Source organism: Lytechinus pictus, chromosome 5 (genome assembly GCF_037042905.1).
Source record: "Lytechinus pictus isolate F3 Inbred chromosome 5, Lp3.0, whole genome shotgun sequence".
Classification (NCBI taxonomy): Eukaryota; Metazoa; Echinodermata; class Echinoidea; order Temnopleuroida; family Toxopneustidae; genus Lytechinus; species Lytechinus pictus.
The window spans coordinates 19,583,690-19,606,182 of record NC_087249.1 but is presented as its reverse complement, the minus strand read 5'-3'; the positions used below and the strand labels follow the sequence as shown (position 1 = coordinate 19,606,182).

General features: G+C 37.0%; 1 protein-coding gene across 1 annotated transcript; it reads left to right on the top strand.

The window, feature by feature from the left end:
• Positions 1-328: 328 nt before the first annotated feature.
• Positions 329-22,492, top strand: LOC129262315 (serum response factor-binding protein 1-like). Its single transcript, XM_054900419.2, has 7 exons — positions 329-509; positions 8,964-9,052; positions 14,848-14,992; positions 16,729-16,810; positions 17,808-18,447; positions 19,930-20,108; positions 21,183-22,492. The coding sequence occupies exons 1-7, from the start codon at positions 483-485 to the stop codon at positions 21,428-21,430; spliced, it is 1,410 nt and encodes a 469-aa protein (XP_054756394.2). The 5' UTR covers positions 329-482; the 3' UTR covers positions 21,431-22,492.
• The last annotated feature ends 1 nt before the right edge of the window (position 22,493 follows it).

Below are 22,493 nucleotides of genomic sequence, written 5' to 3'. Positions count from 1 at the left end.
ATTCATTTTATATTACAGAACAGAACATATGGGGCACCTGCTACGTTCCAAATAAAAACCTTAAATTTCTGAAGACATATTAATCTTTGATGAATTTTTCTCAAACCTTCACCCAAATTTGTTTATCATTTTTTAACAACAAACTTTTCAAACGAAGGATAAAACGGGGCTATATATATATATATATATATCTCTCTCTCTCTCTCTATCTATCTATCTATCTATCTATCCATCTATCCATCCATCCATCCATCTATCTTTTATCTATCTCCCAATTAACCGAACTATGTCACACTTTTTTTATCAATTTCAATTTCGAAGATACCGTACACTTAGCCGAGCCACATCAGAGGTGACGGCGCATGACGGGATCGGGGAGGAGGAATTGTTGAGATAATTGTTAATTGATTGTGTATTCTAAATGAAATTGCAGTGCTCATTGTAGGGATTATATTGCAGTGCTTATAAAGAGGCTATCAATTATGGATAAAGTGCAATTCAATACACAGGTAATTAATTTTCAGTTGTGACATCGCTATATCTGTGATTCGAATATGGCTGTTGATGAATTTAGATTTGTATAGTGATTATATAATGCAACTCCGAACTCAATGGGGAGCGGGCAACCCCAACCTTGTGCTTGGCCTTGGGACTGGTGGTGCAGTAACCCAGAGAGCTCCCGCCCGCACAGCGGGCGGGAGCCCAGAAGCTTACCGTGTATTTTACCATTGTCACCGGACTAGGGTGATTTATGGTCTAAATATTTCTCCAAATGAATTGTGAAAACAGAAAGTATACAATTACCATGATTATATGGATGAAGGTCTAACGAGTGGCAGATTCCTGACATCTGGGCACAGTCTGGAACCTCAAAAAAAACGAAAAGTTCTCTCCTTCTACCCCGTCTCGATCGGCCATTTTTGTTAAAAATCGTAACAAAATGGCCGATCGAGACTGGGTAGAAGGAGAGAACTTTTCGTTTTTTTGAGGTTCCAGACTGTGCCCAGATGTCAGGAATCTGCCACTCGTTAGACCTTCATCCATATAATCGTGGTAATTGTATACTTTCCGTTTTCACAATTCATTTGGAGAAATATTTAGACCATAAATCACCCTAGTCCGGTGACAATGGTAAAATACACGGTAAGCTTCTGAGCTCCCGCCCGCTACGCGGGCGGGAGCTCTCTGGGTTAGTGGTGCAGACTCTGACTGAGAGTGAGAGATCGAGAACGATCGTGTGCGTAGCCAGGCGGCTTCTAGAGAGTAAACATCATTTACTAACGTAAGGCACTCACACTAATACGAGGTTCATAACTTCATATAGGACCTAGGCCTATATATAGGTATGTGTGAATACGGGCGCATCGCGAACGCTGGTTTTGGCTGCACGGTTTTCGCGCGGGTTTTGCTGCAAGTGGCATCGCCTCTGTCTGGGCGGCTCATCGAAAATGGGGTTTCATGCGCATGCGCACATAGTTGATGCAATCTCGTGCCTCGATACAGACAGTTGAAGACTTGCTCTTTCTGTACATGTAAGTTTCAATGTGGATACTCGCCTGTGAAGTGTGGATATCGGAGCTTGAAAGTTCATCAAATTTTTGGATGCGCAAATGATCGAAATGTTTTAATGGTAAGTAGAACTGCAATCCAATTATGTATCTTGACCTTTTAAAAATGTATTCAAATTGAAAAAAAAACTATAAAAAAAATGTTCTCGTGTGGAGCAGTCCAGATATAAGAGGCGCGAGCTACCCTTGTCACAGCCGGTCTCTCGCCAGATGAGCTCCCCGATGCGGTTGGCAGGGTGATGGGAGCGGTCGATACGATAGTGAGTCGTTCATGCTGGATTGAACTAGATCTTGAATTGCTTTCTTGATGATCATAATGTTGTGCCTTTTTTTAAATTTCTGTCATTATACCGTAGATTATTATTCTGATATTGATTTTGATACATACATTTTGTCACAGAAAGATTTTGTCATCCCAAGGTAAGTGTGACTGTGTGAGAAGGTTATGTGGTCAAGAGTTCGAGGTGGCTGATTATTTTAATTAAAATATCATGTTTCATTTGGAAACTGGATTTGCTTTTGAAAGTGGAATATCAATGTTGACTTTTAAAAAATTAAAATCATGGGTGGAAATCCCAGGGGGGACATGTCCCCCTACCCAAAATAATAGGGGACATGTGTACAGTCAATGCAATATTTTTTTTTTCAAACTTTTTTACAGTTTGGTGATAAACTTTTTTTAACTTGTCAAAGTTGCCAGCATCCATAGAGGTGGGGGAAGTGTCCCCCCCTGCCCTAAATTTGAGGTGGGGGAAGTGTCCCCCCACCCTAAATTTGAGGTGATGACCCCCCCCCAATTTTTTTTTACTATAACCTTTTTTTCTTTTCTTTTTTTTTGCTTGTCAAATTTTGTTTCTTGCGTCCCCCTAAAATTTTTGGTTGATAACCTTTGGGTTTTTTTTTTGCTTATCAAAAAAGTTTGGTGGTCCCCCTAAAATTTTTGGCTTCTGCCGCCAATGCCAGCGTCCCCCTACCTTTGGGGGCAATTTCCGCCCATGATTAAAATGCAAAAATATGTTTAATTTTTCACTCTTGTAAGAAAATACATGAAAACTCAGAGGAAATATTTCATTTCCACATGGGTCTATTGTCTATTTTTTTTCTATTTTATTATAATTAAAAAAAAAATTCATGAAGGGTGCAGGGGGTGGGTCGTGTTCATAACTTGAAATGGGGATGGGATTTGTATAAAGTTTTGTGTCACTTTTGTTATGTTGTTTTGAATGTTTGGAGCTTTGATGCCTGTTTTTGTTGCTGTTCAGAACTTTTAATATCTCTTTTTTTCTGGTAATTAGAAATAAACCACTCTTCCTTTTCTTTTGTCTTCAACTAATATATTTACATGCATGTAGAAATAGTCTATAACAAACAATTTAACAACAAAATTTAACAATTTCTCAGCTGTAAACATGAAGAAGAAATGTTCAGCTCGACGTCCAGCAAATCCAGGAATCAAGCACCACCTTCTCATAGACTCTTATGGTTCCATCCCAGAGGATCAAAACCTTAAGATTGGCCATATTCTACGCCTTTACATGGACAATAGTAGATCAGTTACAGCCACTATTCGTTCTCTTTATGAAATTCTTCCTGCTACAGCTGTTGTACACAATACTAAAGTTGAAAAAGGACTTGTAATCTATATCAGAAAAACAAAGAAAAACATTAGAAATTACAAAAGCAATACTTTAAACAAATTCATTTAGTTGTTTTCATGCTGTTTTGATGCCAACTAAAGTATATATGAATTATCTATCATGATCACCTTCATTTGGCAAAAAAAAAGCGAGTAATTGTGATTTTGCGTAATTTGCATAATTAATTAGAATTAATTAGAATAAATTATTTTACACATATTAAGAAGAAAAATTACCAAGTGAAATGATTACACATCAATTGAGTTTTCTTTCACCTTTCCATTGATACCTAAATTACTTCAAAGGGCTGAAAAACAAAGAAATTAGAGCCCGTTGAAGACTTGGGTTCAAAATGGTCACAAAATGGTCACAAAAATCGGTTCTGCATTCCATTGACTTTACATTAAGACAATGACCACAAATTTGGATAAATATGCGGGACTTAAACTGGAATAACTTTATAATTTCTTGATGAAAATTTGAGTTCTTGGTATCATTTTAAAGGTCTTTTTAAGAGCTTTCAGATGATATAAAATTTATTGATATTTGATGATTTTCATTTTTTTTGTCACATACCTACTATATATACGAACCTCGTACACCGGACCGTGTTTGACCGTAGATTTCGAAGTAGTCGGCAAACATTGCTTCATTGCTGAAGTAATATTTGCCGAAACTCCTTCTCGCTACGCACCGGGGCTCTTTCCGGTAAGTAGCAATAGGCCCTACATAACAAAATTATACATATGATATTTAACTCGTTTCATTTAAAAAGAGCAAATTTCGCTTACCTCGGCCTAGCAAGTGACTTCGTTTGTCTCTTCTACGGAAATACAAGGAAGCCCGTTGGTGGCGCTAATAAATTTCACAACCTTGATTCAGCTCCTCGGTAATTTTATAACTGTGTCTAAATTCTTTGAATGCGCAATTCTTATGATTAATTTACTAATTATGGGCACCAATAAATAAAATACCTTCAAAAACATAATTCAGGATTACTATCATTGGCGATGATAACACTTTTGTTGCAATTAATTTAAAACGATGACTAATATAATTTTTTTTTTTTAAATACACATGCCTGGAACGAAACCAGCAGTACAAGCAGTATTAACGAACGTCACGGTATACCAAAGTCTATACAATGAAAAGATTGGACACTTCACGGACTTCGCGTAATGCCTTGCGTCGATTTGCGTGTAAAATAGTGTAGGTTCCTAATCTTTCCCTTGTCGTGTCTTTGATATGAATATGAATCGCGCGCCCTCTTTAGGCGAAAATTGATATCTACGCTGACCAAATTTGATCTCCGTGAAATCTTCACTAAAGATCAAGAAAATATACATATTTTAAAGAAAAAACTTCAAGGAGAAGTCACGGAAGGATCTAAATGATTCGGTAAGTGTCATAGCAGAATGTGAAATACCAGATTATTGGTGATATTTTATGTGGGCAAAAGCCCACTATCTTTTTGACTTGTCGTGTGTGTCGCGTGCATATGACTGATATTCCTTCGCACGCGAGATGATATGAACCCATGGGTGAACGTAAGGTTACTCTCATACGAAGCCAGGCCTTCTAAGTTCTATCTCATAGACCCACACAGAGCCAGCCAAAACCTGAAACTTTCACCCCCGAGATTTCTACTTTCCTTCTAAAAAGTAAAAGATCTAGCTCTAAATCATGTACATGGGATAAAACTTAATTTCCGACATTTCTACGCTCTCGTTGTTATTTTTAAAACAAGAATTCATCAAAAAAATGAAAAAATATTGTGAAAAGACGGAAGAGACTTGCCCGATGTTTACGCCGCCATCTTGTTTCTTATTGTACTTCCCCAATTTTACGCGTCCGTAAGTCTAAATCATATGATTTTTACAAACATTCAAACATTTATTGTTTTGGAATAAAAATTATTGAAATTGGTCTGTTTACGGAAAATCAATATTATTTAATTATGGCTTTATGTTATAATATGCTCTCCAAAATTATTACGGCCTAGATCATGTAGATCTACATTTATAACTTACATCGTGTACTTTTGTTTGAGGTCCATAATCATTTTACAGAGACGATCTTTTCACTCGTACATCTCCGAATAAGTCGCCATCTTGAAAACATCGAGATAAGATCTACCAGGTTTTATTTTCTCTCTCACATCAATATTCGATGAAACATCAATTTTCTTTCTTTTCGAGCATGATTTCGAGTTAGAAAAGGTGTTTAGATGCTGAAAATACGAAACGGTCGAGGCTTGAGCAAAACTTTTTTAAAGGAGAACTATATTGATTATGAATGTGGTCTTATCATATGTCAATGGAAAGGTAATGATGTGGGGATTATCAGTGGGTCATTAAAAAATAACGAAAATAATACATAAGGTGAAAATCGCCGATTAAAAAACGCTCAAAATGCCTCTCCGAAATATGCCTCGCATCGGTCTCTGAATTGACTTGAATTTGATGACGTCACTTTCTGTACGAGATGCGTGATTGGCTCTCCCACGTGAAGCTCCACTTGCATGCAAAACCTGTTGTGAGGGTACGTTTTCTCCACACTGTCACTGGATACTTCGATCACGAAATGAAAGAAAACCCAGAATTTTATCTAGATTTGGATTTTCAAATTGATGATTTTGAAGATGAAGAGAATGGTGATGAAATGAACAACAAAGTGACGTAGTTGGAGGTAAATTGGGGGAATTACGCCGATGATGATGAGTCGGACAATTCAACTTGCAACAGGATCACATGCCGATTCGCTACCTAACTCATGCAGCTGCTAAGTGCTAGCTACACCGCGCGGGCCAAATTGAATTAATGAAAATGAATTACCACACTGTCCAGACAGAGTCTCTTACCTCTGTGACTATGAAGAAGGAAAATAATGATAAAACTGTACTTACAAATAAGTGAATGTAATCCGAACCTGAAGGCAAATCATCTCAACGAATAGCAGCAGACGATATGCACCGACGATAAACTTCATGTGGCTGGGATAGATTGTCACTCGTTCTGTTAGATGTAATTTTTATCTCATTAATTTGACAAAATTACAAAACTTGGGGAATTATTTATCTATATAAAAATATAGTAACATCTCGTATTATTTTTTAAATTACGATAAAACCTTTTAAAAGCTCGTATATGTGATCGTAATCAAAATCACAAACATGCCGTATTGCTTGCTCGCCTTGGCTGAGAGAGTAGATCTATGCACGTGTTGCACAGCTCTCAATCAAGCTACGCATGTTGGGGATCTTTTACATCTAATTTTAATTTACCTCAACGTTTTCCTTCAAAAAACGTTTTATCGTAATTTAAAAATTATACAAGATGTTACTATATTTTTGTATAGATAATTAATTCCCCGAGTTTCGTAATTTTGTCAAATTAATGAGATAAAAATTCCATCTAACAGAACGAGTGACAATCTATCCCAGCCACATGAAGTTTAGATAAAATCTAGATAAAATTCTGGGTTTTCTTTCATTTCGTGATCGAAGTATTCAGTGACAATGTGGAGAAAACGTACCCTCGCAACAGGTTTTGCATGCAAGTGGAACTTCACGTGGGAGAGCCAATCACGCCTCTCGTACAGAAAGTGACGTCATAAAAAATCCCCAATTTCGCGGACGTAATTCTGCGTGTTTGAATCATTCAGAGAGAGAACTTTAAACTATCAATTAACTGAGTTCCATCGGTCTCCATGATAAATGATGTACACCATCGTGTTCTCCTTATTTTCTCCTTTGATTTGATATATGATTCTCCATTTTTACGATTTTCAATATATTTCTCCTTCAAACTGATTTTTCGTTTGCATAATTTATGAATATTATCAATTTATGAATACCGTATTATACATTTTTGTTCAGCCTTTGGTTTTATTAATCTTTTATTTCTCACGCGGTACTTTCTTGACGCCGATGTATGAATTAAGGAAGGTTTTTTTCTTCGGGCGATGGTCATTTTCCAACTTCACAAATGTGTCACATACATTTGCCCTCAAAGCTTAAACGCAAGGCGATGTAGGACTAATAATGCGATGAGTCATAATTTTTCTCTAGTTTGAGCGAGGATGAACTGGCATTGATAATGACCCTTTCGAATTTTTTGTTGGATATAAATTATAAATAACAATACGTACCTCTAATGAATAACAAATGTCACATTCAATTAGTGCAGTGAGGTGAAGTTTCTATTTGTGAATGGGTCGACCGGATCCCCCCATGTGTCTCTAGTGGTCACCGGTAGAACATGCCGGTGTAAGTAAGAGCTGGGAATTCTGCACGTGGCGTGTGTGTGCATAAATTGGTTACAAAAGTGATATTTTTGAGAATTTCTTAGAATTGGTGTTGTATGTTACTTGCATAGACTTAAAACAGATGTGTGGTTGCATATCACAAGTGTGTGAAACTCGTCAAGGCCTTTTAAGAGTAAAAGTCATAATTTGTTTACAAGATTAAGAGGTAGAGTAAAGTTGCGCTAGCCAAGTACGATACTCAATTCTTGTAGGCCCATAAAAAAAAAGAGATCTAGGGATTCTAGGCCTACATTTTATGCCAGAAATAATCATTTGGGCTCCTACTCCCTGACTTGAAAAAGATTGTATCAGCTCCAAGATTGAGGTGTAGGGTCTCGTTTACCCACATCGCACTGCAGCTCCAATGTACAGCTGATACTATCATTTTTTTTTTCAAGTCGAGATTTACATACATACATTTAGGATTTTAAGTGCAGGATGTACTCTGCAAATAGTAAGTGGGCCTAATTTTAGTCAGAAAACAATACATTTTAAGCTGTTGTCACTATGACATTGTTGTACAATACAAAAACCATGATTTTTTGTCTCGCCTGCATAGCAGAGCGAGACTATAGGCGCCGCTTTTCCGACGGCGGCGGCGTCAACATCAAATCTTAACCTAAGGTTAAGTTTTTGAAATGACATCATAACTTAGAAAGTATATGGACCTAGTTCATAAAACTTGGGCATAAGGTTAATCAAGTATTAGTGAACATCCTGCCCGAGTTTCAGGTCACGTGACCAAGGTCAAAGGTCATTTAGGGTCAATGAACTTTGGTCAAGTGGGGGGGTATTTGTTGAATTACTATCATAACTTTGAAAATTTATGGATCTAGTCCATGAAACTTGGACATAAGGTTAATCAAGTATTAGTGAACATCCTGCCTGAGTTTCAGGTCACATGACCATGGTCAATGGTCATTTAAGGTCAATGAACTTTGGCCGTGTTGGGGGTATTTGTTGAATTACCATCCTAACTCTGAAAGTTTATGGATCTAGTTCATAAAACTTGGGATATAAGAGTAATCAAGCATCACTGAACATCCCCTGTGAGTTTCAGGTCACAAAACCAAGTCAAAGGTCAGTTAAGGTCAATGAACGTAGGCCATGTTGGGGTAATTGTTGAAGTGCCATCATAACTTTGAAAGTTTATGGATAGAGTGAATGAAATGTGGACATGGGTGTAGTTGACAGTCTTAAGTCTCTGTTCAAATGTCATTTATGGTCAATGAACGTGGTTTATGTCATTATATGAATGATGTTTTTGTTAATGATTATTTTATAGTAGTTTTCAAAGTTAGCACTGCTGCTATATTAAATTGCGTAATGCAGGCGAGACTGCCAGAGGCGTTCCACTTGTTTTCTTTCTCCTTTTCTTTCTATTTTTCCCTTTTTGGATATTTTCCTTTCCTCACCTGTGTCTTTCCCTTTATTTTTGAAAATATCTTTAAAGATGGTCAACATGAGGAAGACGGTGAAAAGGGCAAAAGTGCAGCTTATTCACCATTTAACACGCCAAATCATAGTCATCAGAAAAAAGAAGTAAGTATTCAAAAAGAATGTTTCATTTACAGTCAGAGTTTTATCAAACAGGTTACCTAACTTTGGCTCTGATGACAGGTGTGCCTAGGGTTGCAAAATTCCCAGGAATTTTCTCAGTTGAATCTTTCCATGGGAATAAACATAAATTTTGTGGGAATGTTAGGCTATTTAGGAATTTTTAAGAAAGGTTGGGAATTTTCAAAAAGTAACTATTTTCTGATAAATATGGGAACAATAAAGGATTACCCAGGCAGATTTTGCTTGATTGTTCTTTGTCTGGAAGTTGCAAATTCAAGCCAATTATTATGCTATTGCAATTGCAGTAAGACATGGCAGAATTATGTAAAAGAGGATTTGCAGCATTAGTGTTCAGTGGCTGAGTGGTTTGTGAAATTAATGGCAATGCACAGCCCACAACACTATGTTCATGCTTTGTTTCAGATCTTGTTTAATAGCAAACGCCAATTTCAAACATGGATTTCAGAATAATGCCCCAAGAGTGTCCACTCATCCACTGAGTCGTTAGATACATAGGCCCATATTCTGAAGTCTGGTTTAACTTACATGTAGGCCGTGGTCTAATTCTGCTAAAATTATGCAGGGCTCGACACTAGCGCCGGTCCGACGGTCCCAGACCGGTAAAAATCACTGTCGGACCAGTAGATTTTCAGAAATAGCAAGATTTACTGGTCCGACATGACCAGTAAAAAATATCATTGTCGGGCCAGTAATTTTTCCAAAAATAGCAAGATTTATGGGTCCGACATAAACAGTAATAAAAACTATTGTTGGGCCAGTAACTTTTTCAGAAATGGTCAAATTCGCTAGTCCAACATAAACATGAAAAATATTCCATGACTCAAATTGCGAACCATTTTCCTCCCGTTAAATTCTGGCATTCACACACAGAACACACACAGAATGAATCGCATGCAATTTTTGATAGGGTAACATACAGTGTACACGTGGCTAGCCAGCCACACAGCCCACATGGTAAATTTCCTACTGGCTGCACGAACGAAGCTTGGCTAACCTCTGGCAGAAATCTCTCACAGAACTGTCAAAATTCACATTTCACACTAATGAAAAGCTCTTATAATGTCCATATTTCCTAAAAAATTGCCAAAATTGGGGTAACTCTGTCATTTGTAAGCAGTAAAAGGAGAAATTTTCACTTCTGTTTTTCGAGTGATATCGTCTGAATACATGATAGCCCCACATATGCATTTGTGTGTGTGTTGATACACTTGGTTTCTTTCGTAGCTAGTACTAGTATATTTTAATTGAGCCAAAAAGAAACTGATAATTTATTTATGATGATAGTTTTAGCTTTCTTCCTTTGTTTTCTTTCAATCTTTCTTTCCTTCTTTCTATTCAATCTTTCTTTGTTTCTTCCCTCTCTTCTTTTACTGTCTTTCTTTTTTAATTTTCCCTTTTTCTTTGTCTTTTGTTCTTTCATTCTTTCTGTCCTGTTAATATTTTTCTCTATTTCTAATGCTCTTTCTTTTTCTTTCTTTTTTGATTTCCTTCTTTCTTTAATTCTTGAGTCCATCCATCCTATATTTATCTCTTCTTTCTTTCTTCATTTCCTTCCTTCTTTTCCCCTTTCTTTCCTTCATTCTTTGTTACTTTCTTTCTTTCCTCATTCCATCCATCCTTTCTTTACCCTTTCTTGTTTTTATTCCTTCTTTCAGCCCTTTCTCTCTTTCATTCCTTCCTTTCTTCTTTGTCTTTTGTTCTTTCTTTTTCCCCTTTGTTCCATCTATCCTTTTACCTTTTCTTTCTTCCTTTTATTTACTGCTTGCTTCCTTTCCTTTCTTTCTTTGAAGTTTGGTCTTTCTTTTTTGTTCTTCCTTTCATTTATTCTTTTACATTTTCTTTTTCTTTTTTTATATTGCTTGCTTGCTTCCTTCCTTCTTTATTCCTTCCCAACATTCCTTTTTCCTTCTATCATTTTCCCTTTTCTTGATTTCTTCCTTCTTTCAATCCTTTCTTTCTGTTTTCCTTCTTTCCATCTCTCCTTTTACCCTTTCTTTCTTGTTTTATTGCTTCTTTCCTTCTTTCTTTTTATTTTTTCATTACTTTCTGTCTTTTGTTTTTTCTTTCTTTATTGCTTGCATCATTTCTTTCCTTCTTTTTTTTTCTTTCTTTCTTTTTCTTTCTTTCTTTCTTTCTTTCTTTCCTTCCTTTTTTTCTTTCGTTCTTTCTTTCTTATTTTTGTTCTTTCTTTCCTTCCTTTCCTTCTTTCTTTCTTTAGTTCTTTCTTTTTTCCTTCCTTCACATCTATCCTTTCTTTACCTTTGCTTTTTTCTTCCTTCCTTCCTTTCTTTTATTCTTTCTTCCTTTCTTTCTTTTTGTCTTTCATTCATTCATTCATTCCTTCATTTTTTTTTTTTTGGGGGGGGGGTAACAAGAAAGGACAGCAAAATAAACTCACGCCTTTTTTTAATGTTTTCTTTATTTTTTGGGACCAGTAGATTTTAGGTTCGGACCAGTAAAAAATTGAAAAACTGGGTATCTACTGGTCCGACATGAATAGGTTGGACCAGTAGAAATAAAGGGTTAGTGTGGAGCCCTGAATTATGGAAAGCCAAAAATGTCAAAATTGTTCTTACTTTGTATGTTTCTTACATGTATGTTTACTGTGCTCTTTCTCATCTTTTGAATGGTGAAGAAATGTATCTTATTTATCCTTCTGAAAATAAAAAGATTTGAGAGAAAAATGAGCTGATACACTGAAATTACAGTTCAGAGATTTATGCCACTATTGGCTATCCATAGTTGAACCACAACCTAAAACCAGAGTTTTAATTAAACCTGGCTTTAGAATATGGGCCATAGTGGTTCCAGCAAGTGATGAAGCAGAGTCAATCAATTTCACCTCTCACATGTGACTGTTGAATGAACACTATTACTCTTTCTGATGCAGGAATCACCATATTATTATTATTTTTTTTTTTACTGAGAGTTGATTAAAAATCTATACATTTGCAGACTGTTCCCTCTGATGCAACAGTACAGTATACAATATAACAATACATGTGTACTGAAAATGTTACTTGAATATAGCCCTTGTACACAGGGACCTGGGAACGATTTTTTCAGTGGGGGTGCTGAAATCTCTCCTGAAACCTGGGGGGACACAATTGAGTTTTCCATTGTTATTTTATACACACACACACACACCTCTAAGGGCACCACATGACATACACACACACCCACCCACACGTACATACATATATGACAGTCACTTCTTAGCTTTATTATTATAAAAGAACATAGATATATAATTAGACAATTCAAGCGCGAAGCGCCAGCTATTTTTTTGGGGGGGGGATTTAATGTTTTTTGTCCTGAAAATTGAACATTTTGAGCAATGTGTGTGGTCCTGAACAATATGCGTGTAACAAATAATAACTGCGAGCGCGATCAGCAAGAGCAGATACACGCTCTGGCCTGATCAAAAGGGACGTGTTATAAGGACTGTTTGCAGATACCCATGAAGACGATACATATATCAACAATCATATAATGCGAGCGCGAAGCGCGAGCTGAAAAATTAGACATTCCGACCTTAATACTGGAAATTCTAAGCACTTTTTGTAATCATGAACAGGAAACAAAATTGAGATTTCTGACCAAAAACGAGACATTCAAAGCACTTTTCTCATCATGAACAAGATGATGCGAGCACAAAGCGCGAGCGGAAACAAAATTGAGATTTCAGACCTAAAACGGGTCATTCTATTCATGTTTTGTAAATCAAGAAAATGATGAGTAATTGGATATCTTCCTACATTAATAATGTAGCGACGAACAAGAGAATACAGATTTGATCAAAATCAGACAAGGAATATCAAATTTATTGCATTTTAAAGGTTAGCATTATTCCGGGGAAACAGTTTTAGGCATGTCTTCATTAATATTCAATGAGCAAAACTGATGATGTCATATCCCCATGACTTGTTCTTTAGTATTCTATTATATAAAATTAGGTTTATTCAATATTTTCCCTTCAAGAACCAACACAGTAGAATTGACAACTGATTTGGTCCATTAGATATTCTTTGCTGCAACTTATTTCATTATAAGGGAGACATATCATTCACACTGGTATGAAAAAAATGAAACAATTTTGATTCCATGTAATAGCATAAGAAAAAGGATAGTGGGGATGTGACATCATCAACCCACCTATTAAATATTCATGACGACATGCATATCGCCATTTTGACAAAATATTGCTAAACTTTAAAATCAGATAACTTAAGTATTTGTTATTAGATTTTGATTAAATGTGTTTATTTTGATAAAATGTACTTGATATGAATATTTTCAGCCTGGAGTACCCCCCCCCCCAAAAAAAGGCTTCGTATCTGAATAAACATGCGTGCACGTGTTTAGATTTAGACCTAGGTATCTGGGCATTCTAAATACATTTTTTTATTATGAAAATCAATAATACGAGCGCGAAGCGCGAGCAGAAAATATTTGATATTCTGATCTGAGAAAGGGTGAATTTAAACACTACTTCAAGTATCGGAAAATTCTGAAGGGGGGAGGTTTCTACAAAACGTCGCTCATTTTCATTACATTCTCAAACATACCTACCAGATATCCAGGAGGTGCTGCATGCCTTTGGAAAATAACACACGCAGCACCTCCAAATGTTTTGAGTGCTTCAGCACCCCCGCTTCCCAGGGCCATGGGCAGGGCGAAAAAAAGACTGTGAAATTTGATTTCTATTGTCTGACTTGAAATTTGATTCGACATAAAACCTGGTGGGTGTTTCATAAAACTGTTCGAAAGTTAAGAGTGACTGGTGATCCTTTCTTGTGATAAATGGGAGATTCATTGGGGGATGGTTTAGCGCGTGAAAGGATCACCAGTCGTTCTTAAAGTCGCTCTTAACTTACGAACAGCTTTATGAATAGGGCCCCAGAAGTTTCGAGTCCAACCACACCCATGTCCCTCCCTGCTATCGAGTAGTGTGTATGGTTATCACGTATCGCGCGCGACCACGTCTGTTAGTATCGGAGTGCCGGAGCTTGATCCGAGCTTGATTGAGTCGCGTTAGGAGGGATATAGGCCTATGTTGTTGGAATATGTGAAAGATAGTAGCAAATGGTTTGTGATTGTCGGATGTGATAATTATGTACATTATAACATATTTAAAAAATACAGGGGGTAATCTGATTTCGTGGGGGTGCTGCCTATGGAAAATAATACACGCAGCACCCCCAGGAAAATTTCTGGGGGTGCTTCTGCACCCCCAGCACCCCCGCTTCCCAGGTCCCTGCTTGTACATGTATATAACTTATATAAGAATAACAAAAGCACTTTCCAGATTTTGTTTGGCTGGTGAAGTGCCGATGAAGCCACTGTTGCAACAATCTTCAAACTCAAGGGTACCAATAATTATGCCTTTATTATGCTTTTTTCTTCCTTATCAAAATGGTCCTTTTGGTTCATTTGCAAATAAAACCCCATAAAATGTCGAGCTTGATGTCTACATAAAAAAAATCAAAATAAAACCACCCACCTTTTTAATAGACATTTTAACCCATTGAGAAAGTCACTTGTTAAGAGTGCTATTTCTGCTTGAACATGTATCTTTTTTTTATTGTTGGAAAGAGAGAAAGAGAGAAATAGAGAGTCAGAGGCGGAAGTGGGGGGGGGGGGGAGAGTTGGATGTTACACTATGCATCTTCAAGCTGCACATAATGTACTTATGTATATTTAATAATACTTTATAATTTCATATTATATTTTTGTTTACAAATTTATTTATTCAGAGGTTCTGGGAAGCAGCTTGTAAAGAATGAACGGCGAGCAGGACGGTTGGTGAAAGAGATTGAAGTAATCAAAGATCTTGCTTGCGATGAGGTTACCATGACTGCCATCATTAATAAAAAGACTCTTCAGGCTGTGTTGGATAATGTAAGTTTTTTCTTTCTTTATAACCAGGAGCATCACTTTACAATATTGAAAAACCCCAAGGAGAGAATCAATATTATTGGCAAGAGTAAAAAGATAGAAGCAATTTAAAACGTGTTTCATCAAAATCAGTTAAGACATGAGAGTTAATGGAAGTTTGAAAAATGTTGCAGCACTCACTGCAGGGTTAATTCATATTTTCACCCTTTTGTAGTTCTCTGTTTTCATAATAAAACATAAAGTTAAACAAATGGAGTTCATTTTATTATTTTGATTTGAATCCCTTCATTTGTGGTTTGTGTTTTTATTGTCTCACCTGCATAGCAGAGTGAGACTATAGGTGCGCGCCGCTTTTCCGGCGACGGCGGCGGCGTCAACACCAAATCTTAACCGAAGGTTAAGTTTTTGAAATGACAGCATAACTTAGAAAGTATATGGACCTAGTTCATGAAACTTGGCCATAAGGTTAATCAAGTATTACTGAACATCCTGCCTGAGTTTCATGTCACATGACCAAGGTCAAAGGTAATTTAGGGTCAATGAACTTAGACCATGTTGGGGGAATCAACATCAAAATCTTAACCTAAGGTTAAGTTTTTGAAATGTTGTCATAACTTCAAAAGTATGTATGAACCTAGTTCATAAAACTTAGACATAAGGGTAATAGTGTATCACTGAAGATCTTGCCTGAGTTTCAGGTCACATGATTAAGGTCAAAGCTCACTTAGGGTCAACAAACTTTGGCCATGTTGGGGTTATTTGGGGAATTGTCATAACTCTAAAAGTTTATGGATCTAGTTCATGAAACTTGAACAAAAGTGCAACCATGTATCCCTGAATATCATGTGCGAGTTTCAGGTCACATGATGAAGGTCAAAGGTCACTTAGGGTCAACGAACTTTGGCCATATTGGGGGTGTTTGAGGAATTATCATCATAACTTTGAAATTTTATGGATCTAGTTCATGAAACTTGGACACAAGAGCAATCAAGTATCCTTGACCATCCTTCCTAGTTTCAGGTCACATGGCCAAGGTCAAAGGTCATTTATGGTCCAAAAACTTTGGTAATGTTGGGGGTATTTGTGGAATTGCCATCATAACTTTAAAAGTCTATGGAGCTAGTTCATGAAACTTGGACATAAGAGCAGCAATGTATCCCTTAATACCCTGTGTGCATTTCAGGAACATGGCCAAGATCAAAGGTAATTTAAAGGTCAATGAACTCTGGCCGTGTTCGGAGTATGTGTTGAATTGGCATCATAATTTATGAAGTTTATGGATCTAGCTCATGAAACATTGACATAAGGGTAATCAAGTATGAATGATTATTTTGCACGTCTTAGGTCACATGATCATGGTCAAAGGTCATTTTGGGTCAATGGACATAATATTTTATTATCATATTGGTGTTTTCTTCTGTGAATAATTATTAATTAGCTGTTTCAAAGGAAGCACTGCTGCTATATCGAATTGCGTAATGCAGGCGAGACTGCCAGAGGCGTTCCACTTGTTTATACTCTAAATTTTCATTGCTGTTTGCATTATGCCTTTAATAGGAACCTGGCCGGATTTGAGTAGTTGACGATCTGAGATGGTGCTGTACAAGTCTGCAGATCTTATTAGGGTTGAATTTAATGTTCACTGTCAGGTTTACCCTCCAGATCATAGCTCACCTCCTTATAACATTGATTGTGAATTATGGTTGGGACTCTTTTATTCTTTACTTCATATTCTACAGGCCAATTCCACAGCAGAGGAACGTGGTACAGCCCGTCTCATCCACCATAAGCTGATTTCCCAGCAAGTTTCTACCTTCAGAGGCAAGTTATCTTGTACCCTACTTTTATAAACATCCCTAAAAAATGTAGGCCTGTATTCTCAATAGCGGTTTTGGATGTACAATGGTACAAAACCATGGACAATGCAGATTTTTGTATATAACTACGCTTATTTCATTACGTACACTTACAAAATTCTGATAACAAATGCTTGCTTTTGGGAAAGGGCACCTAGTTGAAGCATGGTAATACCGGAAATCTGCATAGTCCATGGTTTTATACCATGGCACAATTGAAACCTAATGAGAAGTTAGGCTATAATGTTTGGATAATTCCCCAAATTTTGTCTCTTCATTACAATAAATAACTTTACTACAAGAATAAGCTATATAGGTAGATAATGGTGAGATTTACTGGCCATGTTGGACAAAATATTCCCTTCAGCCCTCTGAAATCTGCAGTGCTGAAAGGTTGGCATCCCTGGTAAAACTTGGACCCCGTTGCTTAAAAGTTACTATTATGGTAACTTTGCCATCCAATGGTCTTGGAATCCTTAATTTTTATTGGCTGATGAGCTTGCAAACTATGCACTCATTCTCATATAGACAGGACCATAGAAAAGTTTTGTAAATCATGACTTTGAAGAAATTCATTGGAAAATATGTGTAGGCATGTGACTTTTTTGCCTAATCTTGCTTCCACCCGGGTGAATACTCTTCCTACCTGTATGGAAGGCCAACTCGTGCAAATTTACCTGTAATCCAGCTGTTAGTACTGCCTCTTTAACTTCTCATTTCCAGGAAAAAAAATTCAGTAAAGTATGCAAAAAGAACCTTCCATTATTCAAATAATCCATTGTCCAAATCCAAGCATTTGTTTCAGACTGGATTTTGCAGAGCTTGTGTTACTTGCATCTTTTAAGTTGAAATTCATCTAAGATGAACTGTGTTATGAATATTTCTTAAAGATATCTGTAATACCGATATATTCCACATGGGAAGATTCACCTGTATATTCATGGTTATTACTCCATATGCAGATCTTGTCACAGATGATCTACTGGAAATTGGGAAGAAAAAAGAAAAACTGATCAGTAGAACCAAAGAAGGAGTAAGAAAAGGAAAGAGAAGAGGCTCCGAATCATCAAATGAGGAGGAAGAGGACGAGTCTTCAGAAGAAGGGAGCGAAGAAAGCGACGATGACAGTGGTGAAGAGAAGGACAATTCTCTATTCCAAGCGATGGATTCAGGAAGATTGACAAGTATGGAGTCAACAAGTCTGTCGGAACAGAATCAGCGATTGAGAGAACAGATGGAAAGCAGGCATAAAAAACCTAGATTCTTTGTGGAAACTCAAAGCAAGAAGGACAGAATACAGGGAGGGAGTGATGGTCAGGAAGAGGATAGTGATGTTGATGATGAAGAGGACGACGATGAGGGGAGTATGGAAGACATGGATGATGACATTGACGAGATGGGGGAAAACTTCAACTCTGAGTTTAGGGAACTCTCCGCAGAATTTCAGAAAGGGAGGAACAGTGGGCAGGTGGAGAAGGATAGGAAGAAACTGAAAGGCTTGGATTCTTTGTTTGTGGGGAAATTATCTGGTAAGGGCCATGAATCTGCAGAGACCACCACCAAAGGAAGGAAGAATCGACCTGGGCAGAAAGAAAGACACAAGTAAGTTCAATTGAATTCTAAAAAAAAAAAGAAACATTGGATATACATGTACATGTAGGTGATACAGGATAATTTTTCATATTTATTTATTTAAAACGGTTTATTTCAACAAGGGTATCTCTATAGCGGCTGAAAACCGAATTGCATTACCCTTTACAATCATTTACATAAATATCAAAACACATAGAAAGGTTGTTTATCATGTTGGGGGCACATGTATTTAATTATGACATTCATCCCCATCATGATAAACCAAAGTTGAAAATACATGCGGCCAAATAACATAAAAACAATGAATTCTGACTAATCAGAAATTAGCACGGAAGAGGTGGGAATAAAGAAAAGAAAAGAGGAAGAGAGAGAGAGAAAGTGTGTGTGTGTGTGTGTAACAATAAGAATTTCTACTATCATACTGTAGATCCTAGTAGATTTTAATGATTCAGTATAAGGTGTACATTATTTCAGTTAACTGGCCGCAAGAGATAAAGCATACAATCCATAAATACACTTATAATATCACAATATAAATTAACTGACAAATTGATACTGATAGTACATGCATTTAGAGATAAATTGTGTTTTGATGTAAAAAAATTCTAACAGATTAATTCAAAATTCACATCTGAATGGCAAGATTCATTTTACTTTCCTGTATTAAACATTCAAAATTTTATAATGAAATAATGAGTTCATCATCTTAAGTTGTTCACTCAAAGCAGAGGACAGAGAGAAGAAAAGTAAATACAATAGGAATTAGAAAGAGAGAAAAATTGAGCGAAAATCAAAGAGAAAGAAATGGAGGGAAAGAGGGAGAAAGGAAAGAGAAAAGCAATGAGGTTAATTGAGGTAGTAAAAAAGACGGTTGACATAGAGATTGCGAGTGTACAACAGATGGATACTAGCAGATGGATAATCATCCCTTTGCTATGTTTATTCATTGCATGGCAACAAAAGGAGGAAGATTGTTGCAGTGATGAAAGACAGTAAACTATTAATAGCCATGATTGTTTTACATTAAAAATATAAAGCTAATCCTTCAAGATCTTTGCTTACAGTTGATTCTAAATAAGTCGACCTTATCATAGTCCAATAATGAGATCAATAATGTATTTTTTCAGACCAGAATACATGTACATGTATGCAAAATATGTGTTAATAACATCCTCTAAGTCAAATTTCACCTAAGTTGAACAGATTTATGTGATCTAAAGAAATTCGACTTTGGCAGAGTCGCCTTTATCAGGTTTCGAATAATGGAAAATATGTATTAAAGAAAAATCATTCAGACCTCACAGGGTTGTAGACTTTTTCCCATGTCTCCGTTGTAGTGATGACTCCGTTGGGTCTTCTTTTGTCAGGTTTCACCATACAATTATCATTTCAGACTAGCATACATGTATAAGTCTTTTCACATTACTAAAAGGAATCCAAGTGTTTCTGAAACACCCAGCTTAATATGTAAATATTCCCACTATGTTGTAGGATCAACATCAAGAAACAGCTTGATGTTTTAAGGAGACCTTCCAAGAAAGAGCCGAGAGAGGGCAGCAGACAGGTTGCACTTGTGGATCTACCTAGTCTTGATATGAGAGAGAAAGCACAACCGAAGAGGAAGGTGATTCCAGGCATCAATGCTCCGTTTGAGAAGCCCAAAACTGAAGGTAGACCTGAAAACTTAAATTAAAGACTGTTAAGGCATGATTTTTCTCCGCATTTTTTATATTTTTTAGATTGTTCTTTGGGCCTGATGTTGTCATCAGAAAAGGATGAAAAGTGGCGCATGACTGCCAAGTAAAACCATAATTGAATTAAAAGTACAAGCTTTTACATCAAGCTAATTAAGATGATCTTTGTACGTTTGCATGGTGGAGTTTATAACTTTATAACGTGGAGAAGGTTTACGGTTCACCATGTGTCATGTGAAGAAGGGAAAGGAAATACAGGCAGAAAGATTAAAATGGAAAGATGAGAAAGGATGAAAAAATGAAATTAGAAGTATTCTTTTCTTGAAGTGAGTGAAGTTTTGAAAAGGAATGTAAACCATATGAGATGAACCGAATATGGCTTGAGTAGCGATGGTTTGAGTAGTAGCAGGATGAAGTGAAGAGAGGTTACCGTACTTGACGTTTCGGGCAGGTTGACTGTCCGTCTTCAGGAGTTAACACTATTCTTAATAAATCCATGTCGGGAGCTAAAGGAGTGAGGGGTGTTGGAGGGGAGTGAATTCCACAGCCGAGCCGTCCTTGGAATGAAGATTGATGAAGAGAATAATTTGACTTTGGGACAGTGACTCTGTAGGGGTTGGCAGCTGCAGTAGAGCGTGTCAAACGGACATTGGGGGCCAAGGGGGTGGAATTCCAGCCAACTCAAGGGATGGTTTCAGGAAGAAATGACGGTAGAAGGTACAGAGAGATGCAACAATTCTCCGGTGCTCGAGTAGATAAAGCCCAACTTTGTAAGGGTCTTCAATTCTCAGGAGGCAGAGTGCTTTCCGCTGTAAATTTTTAGGGCCTGATTTCAAAATATTATTTAAAAATATATATAAATCCCAGAAAAGAGTTATTCCTGGCTAAAATGTCATTTTAAGTATGTATTAAAACATACATTTTCACTTATTTAAACTGCTGTTGGGCTTACTGATGTGTAATATTATTGATAAGCTGACACAACGCAATTCCAGCAGATTTTGCTTTAACCCTGTTATCCTCCATTTTATATCTCCTGTAAATCTTTAGATTCATCAAACGAGAGGCCGCTGCCGTCCCAGCGCCAGATGACCTACCCTTCGTCTAGGAGAGGAAGGGGAGGAGGAGCTGCAAGGGGAGGTGGAAGAGGAGGAGCTGGAGGAGGAAAACCACTCATGAGGGCTCCTGCACAAGCTCCAGAGATCCTGCATCCATCCTGGGAGGCCAAAAAGAAGAAGAAGGAGCAGGAGTCCAAGATCTTGCCTTTTGCTGGGAAGAAGATAATATTCGATGACTGAAGGTGTCTCTCAAATTGGCCGTGCGATCTGTGATGTCACACATGTTAAACTTTCCCCTTTGGACAATGAGATATTACCCTAAAATATCTCTCTTTACTCGCTCACGATATCATGTTGTGATATCTCTATTTAATACATGTCCTGTTATAAAAAAAAGAATATATGATCTTGTGATGGACTTTACAAAAGAGCATCATAAGGTTGCATTGCCAATGGAGGATCTTCATAGCATTTGGATCTCAATATTTAAATGCTCATAATTTGTTATTCATTTAATCTTCCTCAAACTTGCATTGATTTTCTCTGTGATATGAAATTGATTTTGATTGGTTTGAAGTAACAGGGGTTCTTCCCTAAAAACAAAAGAATGAATGAAGCCAATAAGGGGGGGGGGGGGGGCACTTCCATTGACGAGTGGATACCATGCTGCGCGACCATGGGGTCTTGAAAAGCACCCTAAACAAGTATTTTCTATATTCTGAAAATGCACCCCTTAACAAGTATTGGCATGTGAAACCCTACCCTTAACAATTATTGGAAGCAAAATTATACTATACCCTTGGCAAGTATTCTCTGAAGTGAACCCCTAAACAAGTACAGCGATATTAAGTTGTATGTCACGGGTCATCGGTTTTACCTTTACCTACACAGACATTGGGTTTTGGTACGGCCACACCTCTCGCAAATGAGACTCTAAACACGTAGTGTTGACTGTTGAGGCAAAAAGTACGTCCTTTATAAAAACAATTTTTTTTTATACGCTCTCAAATTTGACCCTAAATATGTAGCTCTCCGAGCGAAATAGATACCCTTTTTTCATTATTTTAGTGTTTTTGGCACCCTTCTTACGTTACGTACGTAACATGCTCTATCTTGAAAAAGACATCCTTTTTCCTTTTTTTTTTTGGTCGCGCATGGTATCCACTCGTCAATGCAAGAGGCCCCTGGGTTCTGGGGCCCAATACATTAATTCTAATCTGAACAGTCTTTTTAATATTGACATTGTCTATTTTTGTGATGTTCATGTAAAATACAAATGATTTAACATTTCTTCCAAGTCAAC

Bases quoted from the DNA above. Each gene is read 5' to 3' on its own strand.
- LOC129262315 (XM_054900419.2), top strand. From the start codon at position 483: ATGGATAAAGTGCAATTCAATACACAG. The intron at 9,053-14,847 runs GTAAGTATTCAA...TTATTTATTCAG, and splicing joins ATAGTCATCAGAAAAAAGAA to AGGTTCTGGGAAGCAGCTTG. The intron at 20,109-21,182 runs GTAGACCTGAAA...GTAAATCTTTAG, and splicing joins TGAGAAGCCCAAAACTGAAG to ATTCATCAAACGAGAGGCCG.